At 42.6% G+C, this 8,031-nt stretch overlaps 1 protein-coding gene across 2 annotated transcripts in view; it reads left to right on the top strand.

The window, feature by feature from the left end:
- Positions 1–7,099: 7,099 nt before the first annotated feature.
- Positions 7,100–8,031, top strand: part of CEP57L1 (centrosomal protein 57 like 1) — a 66,386-nt gene continuing 65,454 nt past the window's right edge. For both annotated transcript variants that reach the window (XM_089664765.1, XM_089664764.1), the window contains exon 1: positions 7,100–7,233. In XM_089664765.1, the coding sequence (XP_089520891.1) occupies positions 7,126–7,233 (108 nt within the window). In that variant the 5' untranslated portion in view covers positions 7,100–7,125. The remainder of the gene's footprint in view (positions 7,234–8,031) is intronic.

Here is an 8,031-nt window from a genome sequence, read left to right as displayed (position 1 = left end):
CAGTGGAAATAATAGAGGAAGAGGAATGGGCTCAGGCTTTGAAGTCCCTCTCGCAGGTTTTCTTTATTTCCATCACAACGCCTGACTCAATTGTTTTTAATTCATAACGTGCCTTACACCCCACAAAAGCTTTATTCCTGCTGAAGATTAGACTCTCCGTTGTGTTCTAGATGTCACTTAGATACTGGCACACTTATTCATATGCTGTGGCATTGTCCTAAGTTTCACAGATGCTGGTCCTCTATATTTAATACCCTTAACTAGATCTGTTCCATGCGAGTGCAACTTGATCCCAAAGTTGCGTTATTGGGTATCATTTCTGAGGGTATCCTTCCTGTAGGGATGCACTTGTTATGGATTAGATCTCTGTATATAGCCCGTAAACTTATCCTTCAAAAATGGATTTCCCATTTGCCACCAACTTTTAGTCAGTGGCGTAATGTTATAAATGCTACTTTGAGAAGGGAGGAGTTGACTTATAAGCACAGGAACTGCCCTAAAAAAATGTAGGAATATATGGTTGCTGTGGCTGGAGTCTAGTGATTCAGCACTGTCATCACTATCCATGGGAACGGATGAGGGTTAGATTTCTGCTGTGGTGGGTGCAATCTTACAGCTGTTGAAGGATCCTTAGGATATGATGTGCTAGGTGTGACAGGTGCAGCGTCAGACCCCAGCCCTTCTCACCAACTTGTGACCGAAGGACCAGCCAATCTAAGACCGCGCTGCCACTTGTGTAACAATGCCACTCTCAGCTGCACCCTGCACAAAGATTTTCCATCTTGCTGGACCACAATCTATGTGCCAGCAGCCGGAGAGCGATTGTTACTGGGTCAGGTTAATTACGCAATTAACCCTTCACACTGCCACCACCACCTTTTTACAGAGAAGGAGGAAACTCACAAATCTTAGCAGTAACACTATGATGTTTGAATAAGCATCTGTATACACACTGCCACCGCAGACAGATGTATGCAGAGGGTTAAAACACACGGTAGCACTCTTCAGAGACAGGGATTCTTAGATTGCATTAAAGAGCCCTAGAAACAGTTCAACACTTTTCTGAAAATAGGATTTAGTACTAAAAAGGTCAAAATGGTGCAGTAAAAATATTTACAGAAAAGATGTAGCCAAAATATATATATATATATATATATATATATATATATATATATATATATATATATATATATATATATATATATATATATATATATATATATATATATATATATATATATAGAGAGAGCAATAACACAACAGAGAGATAAAAGAAAGAAGTTTAAGAGGGTAGGATACTTGCAGAAGTCCTTGGTTTAAGCAGAGCTCAAGTGTCCTAAACAAAAGGGTACCTTTTCTCCCAAAGATGGTTCCTGATGTTAAAAGGGAGAATCTCTTCATTTTCTCTCCAGGCATGACAGCCTTTTCTAGTGTCTGAGCAGGGGGTGTCTACTGAAGCCAAGAGCCAATCACCTCATTTAGGGAGGGGTGTTAGGCGGAGACCCAGGCTGTGACTCAAATCCCTCACAAGTTTATACCATGGTCAAGAACCTTCCATAGGTACATATAGCATCCTATCCACTGGTAGAATAATATGCAGAATCATATTCTGAACGTCCAGACACCAAATATGACATATCTTACCATTCCAGATAAAAGCATATTGCTTTCTACTCTCATGTAGGTGCCACATAGGGGTGTAAGGTGTCAAGTGACTCGTATTAAAATGACCTATCTGAATATATGCTTTGTTTTAATGGGCCTTGTTCCTGTCGGGATTTATGAATCTGTATGAAAAAGTGATTCAAGTGGGATGTACGTTTTACTGCCACTCTGGAATGCTTTCCATGTCCAGTGACTGACTGATTTATAGCTTTACGACCTGGCCAAGGCAAGAGTCTGACAGACATCATGGGACCAGCTAATTGGGTTTACAACCATGAAGCGTATCCAGCTGTGCCTGATACATTTGTGACCCCCAGCATACACACACACACCCCATGCCATTCAAAAAAGGGAGGGGGAAGACTGAACGGAGTGAGAATATTATTTGCAGAGTATGATACAAGATGGTAGATCTTAACAAAATGGTTGTCCGTGTGCAATCGCCACACTAGGATACGGGTTTTATTGGTGATCCTGACCATACTGGTTCTGAGTATCTTTTATGTGTGTACTGCGATTTTGCACGATCTCTGTATATGACTAAAAAATGTTTCTTTTGTTTTTTGGTTTATATGGCCTATAACCTCATTGTTTTTTTTTCTTTTGTTGTTTGGACTGTTCATAAGACGATCGGCTTGGCGTTTGCCGGTGCTGACATACTGATGTTCCATGTCATAGTTATGTTTCTTGTTTGTTGATACATTGTATGACTTGCAAAAATACCTCTATAAAAACTACTTGATTTAAAAAAAAAACAAAAACCCTTAAAAATGGGATCTGGTTCCCCTTTTACTGGGGTAGGTCATGTTTTTATGTAATTGGGGGGGGGGGGGGGGGCATTTAAGGTTTTTGTTCTTAGAAATCCCTTATATAAAGGATATGCTTTGAATATAAAAATATAATCGTATATGTTTATAGAATGAGGGAATGAAGGTTGGAAAAACAATATAGATGTCCCTTATTTTTAGCCTGTAATGATTGTTCTATTTTCCTTTAGTTTACAATATCAATATTCAAGGAAGTGGTAAAAGGAAATATTTACCTCCAGTGTCTTTTTTTTTGGGGGGGGGGGGTCATCTGGTGAGTTACATTAGATGCCCTATGTTGGGGTCCCTTTCTTGGATTGTTTGAATCACACATGTAACTTCTCCCCATGACCCTTTTTTTTAATATCACCATACCATATGGATAAAGCCTTCAAAGGATCATGGACACACATTCCCTCACCACCAACTCTTCCTTCTTGAAAACAAGAATATTCCTCACATCCCATAGACGTTCTCTCACTCAGTTACACAAGATTTACAATAATCTCCTTTCATTGTTCCCAATATTATACAACCCAAATATCATTATTTCAAAAGAAACCCTCTCCAACAAAGTCAAATCTTTTATCATTTTTGCCAAACTTCTCCAAACCTCATTTGCATATCCACACCCACAAAACACATTTTCCACCCTTCTCTCAGAAACAACTCACTATCCACCAACCTCCTCTTTCTTAGAAACTTTCTATTTCAATGGTTTTTATTAAATTTTTTAAACAGTATAAACAGAGGCAATAAAACACTCCCATGCAGGGGCTATCAATTGCACAGATAAACAAAATGCAAAATAAAAAAAAAAGGGAAAAACAATTCTCTAATGCCAACAGGGCAAAAGGTGCGCCCACGCAGGGGCTATCAATGGCACATAAGTTACAAAACATTAATGTAACTGATTATAACAACTAAATGCAGCTGTCCAGTCACACCAAAAACAGAGAGAGAGAGAAAAAAGAAAAGAGAAAAAAAAAAAAAAAAAGGGGTGGGGGGGGCAAAGAGCAGGGATTCAAGAGCGCCAATACCGAACGCCATTACATCCCCAGACTAGCCGGGTGGAGTGAGGGAAGGGCATATTGCAACCACGGCTCCCATATTTTCAAAAATTTACGTTGGGAGTCGTTGCGGATACTCGACATCTGTTCGTTGAGCATCATAGTGGTCATACGATCCCGCACCCCCTGAAGAGGGACAAACGGACTCTTCCAGGCCTGAGCAATTGTTCTAGTGGCGGATAAAAACAGATAGGAAGCCAACTTCTGCTGGTGAGCTAAGAGGCCCGGTATGGGGCAATGAAGCAAGGCATACCGAGCATCCCGGCGTATGGAGAGATGGAACAAGGTGAAAAGGAGGCCAAATACACGAGACCAAAAACGAAACAGTCTCGGGCATGACCACCAGATATGTAATACATCACCACGATGACCACAACCCCGAAAACATTGATCACTACATGCAGGGTTAGCCCGGGCCAACCGAGCCGGAACCCAGTACCAACGAAACAATACCTTATAGGCTGCCTCCAGTGTGGTCATATTAAATGAGCATTTAGCTATGAGTGACCAGGCCTTATTCCAGTCTTCCGGATCCACAGCCACTCCCAGGTCACGCTCCCACTGAACAACATATGAAAGAGAAGTATGCGACGAGCGTCTGTTCAGAGCTGCATAAAGAAGGGATATAAGGCCCGGAGCGCCCGGACGCAGTTGGCAGAGCTGTTCAAAGGCAGATTTCTGGTACAGGAACGCAGAAGTACCCCGCAGCGAGAGCAGCCAGTGTCGCAATTGATGATATCGAAAAAATTCCACCGGGGGGATATTCCGGGATTCCCGAAGAGAGTCCCAGGTGGGAAAGCACCGAAAAATCAAAAAGTGTCGCACCTGCGAAAAACCATTAGTCACCCACCAAGAAAACGCCCCTCTTTGAAACTTTCACATCAACAAGCATAAACACTTTTCAAAATATAAAAAACCCAAAGGTATTTCAAAGTAACAAAGAGAAGAAACCTATGCCCCATGAGCACTGTGTTGATGGGGGAATTGAGCTATTTTCTTTCCTGCAACCAAAATCGAATCATCTATGGCTTGCCTATGAGCTGGAAAACAACTCCCTCAAGAACCAGTTCTGACCAGCTCAGTAGATTGTTTTAAAAAGAGCTGGTTTCATTCCTAAAATACACAAAATATATCTGGATACTAACATGTATAGGTAATACCACCAGGGGTAGTTGATCCAGGGGATATCAGATTGCATCCTAGGGGATCAGGAAGTATTTTTTTCCCTTCTGGAGTAAATTGGATTGCTTGGATGCTTAATTTTTTTTTGCCTTCCTCTGGATCATCTGTGGGTATAGGCTTGTAAATGTAGAGGTTTGCTATTGGTTGAACTAGATGGACTTTTATTTTTTTTTTTCAATTTTATTACGTACCCTTACTACAACTAACCTACAACAACCATTACCCTAACTGCAATTACCATACAACCGATGTATCCTGTAGCCAGTGAGCCGAGAGAGGGGGCAGGGCCAAGCCTCAGCTCCATGTGTGGACACACAGAGCAGTGGGTGTCCCCATAGCAAGCTGTTTACTGTGGGGGCACCCAACTTGGATGGAGGGGCCAGGAGAGCCTGCGGGGCACCCGAGGATCTGGGATGCACTGTTCAAAACCACTGCACACAGCAGGTAAGTATAGACCTTTAAAAAAAACCTTTAGAATCACTTTAACTTCTTCCGTGCTGCCCTATAGCAGAAATACTGCTACAGGGCGGCAAAGGTGCACAAAATCACTTATATATACACACGTGATTTTGCAGTTCTGCCGGTACCCAGTGATCGCCTAGTATCTCTGACGGGGGAAAGACCTGTGTATAAACACAGATCTCTCCCTTCAGTTCCTGCACATTGCTTTGTATGGCTCTGCATAACAGAGCCATACAAAGCATTATGGTTACAGTGTAAAGCACTCACACAGCACACAATGAAACATCACACAATTAATCCTTTGATCACCCCAGATGTTAACCCCTTCTTGCCCAGTGTCATTAGTACAGTGTCAGTGCTTTTTATTAGCACCGATTAATGTATTGGTGCCACTGGGGATGTCAGTGACACTAAGTCAGTTCCCCACAGTGTCAGAATGCCCGCCGCTTTCCCGTTATAAGTCGCTGATTGCCACCATTACTAGTAAAAAAAAAATCCATATACTGCTATTTGTAGACGCTATAACTTTCACATAAACCAATTACTTTACACGTGTTGGGATTTTTTTTTTTTTTTTAGCAGGCACGTAGGCATTTTGGCCTAAATTTATGTTGAAATTTGATTTTTTTCATTTTTTAACTGGACATGTTTAACCACTTGTCCTCCAGAGGATTTACCCCCCTTCCTGACCAGGCCATTTTTTGTGTTACGGCGCTGCGTTACTTTGACAATTGCGCGGTCATGCAATGCTGCACCCAAATGAAATTTACATCCTTTTTTCCCCACAAATTGAGCTTTCAGTGGTATTTGACCACCTGTGCATTTAAAAAAAAAAAAAAAAACACGACTGACAATTTTGAGAAAAAAAACAAGTTTTGACTTTTTGCTATTAAACATGTCCAGCAAAAATCATCATACATTTAGGCCAAAATGTGTTCTGCTATGTCTTTGCTGAAAAAAAAAAATCCCAATACGTGTAAATTAATTGGTTTACGTGAAAGTTATAGCGTTTACAAATGGCGGTATATTTTGGGATTTTGTTTTGTTTTTTTACTAGTAATGGTGGCAGTGACTTACAGCGGGACTGCAGCAGATATTCTAAAAAAAAAAAAAAAGCAGATACTGTACTAATGGCACTGGGCAGGAAAAGGTTAACATGAGGGGAGATCAAAGGGTTAACTGTATGCTGGGAGTGGTTTACTAGGGGGCTGTGTCCTTCACTGTAATCACACTGCTTTGGATGGCTGTGCCATTCAGAGCAGTGTGCCTGAGCTGATGGAAGAGAACTGTTAGTAAACAAAACAGCTCTCCCCGTTGGAGATCCTACCTGGAAATGCAAAATCGTGCGTGTGCGCGTCCCCATGCTGTCCTGTAGCATTATTTCTGCAGAGGTGCGGAGAGCAAAAAAGTATGTAAATGTCATCTGGGTGCAGCATTGCATGACCGCACAATTGTCAAAGTAACACACAAAAAAATGGCCTGGTCAGGAAGGGGGGAAAATCCTCTGGAGGGCAAGTGGTTAACCTAAGAGTACCTACAACTACTACACCTTTATTACAAATACCTACCTTTACAACCTGACTAGACTACTCTACAATTACCACACAGCTACCTCCCAGAATATTTCTATATTAACTGCCGAGTGTTAGCAGGAGCAATCTGTTCAATGTTCCCGCTCGCCCTCCGCTTTTCTTGTGGCCTCCGCTGGCTAGGCACCCCGCTGTCAACCAACAGGTAGCCGTCTTCTCCGCCTTCTCTCCTTTCAGCACATCCATCTCACAGCACCGCCCCAATCCCCAGCCAATCTGAAAGACACCCAACCGTCTAACCTATGCTTATCCAATCCGGAGTACTAAACTATCATATGCTAATAATACCTGCGATGCTATTGGCGAACAAGCTGCTGGCTGCCCATTGGCGTAGATTAAGGAAGTGGGTGTATGGAGACGCCCAGTGTGTGCTGGGTTAGTGAGGCTCCGCCCTGGCGTCATGTCCCCAGTTTGCTGAGGGGAGGATTCATACAGCGGCACTGTACGGACTGGACTCAGGTAGGGTTCAACGTTATGTATCGGTCAGATGTGCTGGGCTTGTAGGAACCCCTTCCCATGAACTGTGTGTGTACATAGACTGTACGAGGTTCAGCGATCAGTCATTTACATGCAGTGCAAACCATGACCTCATTTCATACATTTCACATATCGTGACTGTGTTGTCACAGTGTGAGCCGTGCACGGTCTATTCATGGTAATGTGGCTTTTCATCTGTTCTGTAATACATGTTTCTTATATACATCTTTATACGTTGAGTCAGGAAAGGTAAAGATGCTAGTATCATTGATGATTGTCACAAAGGAGTACATTGATCACCTGATGGTGATATTGCAGTCTGAAGTTTCCTCATAAAGTCACGAGCCATCCTTTCACCAAGCTGCAGAGGGGGAGATCAAAGCTATGAAATGTGATAGCAGTGTATACTGATCTAGCACTCCCTGCAGGTTGTCAAGCCAGTGATCTCATAAGATATCCTCCGAAATATTGATTTCCACCATAGTTTCCTTCAAATGCAGTAAGATTACCTTCACTATCATCTACTGAGCAAATTGTGGAATAGTCCATCCATATTGGGGCAGTTATTCCCCCATATTGTGGAGCTAGATTACCTCCCTATGCCTTGGTTTACACCTATGCATGCTATCGTTGTGTCAGTGGAAGGACTTGTGCCTCACCGTGGGCGTCAGTGGAAGGCCTTGTGCCTCACCGTGGGCGTCAGTGGAAGGCCTTGTGCCTCACCGTGGGCGTCAGTGGGAGGCCTTGTGCCTCACCGTTGGCGTCAGTGGGAGGCCTTGT

This window comes from Staurois parvus, unplaced genomic scaffold (assembly GCF_062004578.1).
Source record: "Staurois parvus isolate SC_StPar_1 unplaced genomic scaffold, SC_StPar_1.0 ptg000048l, whole genome shotgun sequence".
Classification (NCBI taxonomy): Eukaryota; Metazoa; Chordata; class Amphibia; order Anura; family Ranidae; genus Staurois; species Staurois parvus.
Note: the sequence above shows the minus strand (reverse complement) of the source record. Positions and strands in the feature narration are given on the sequence as shown.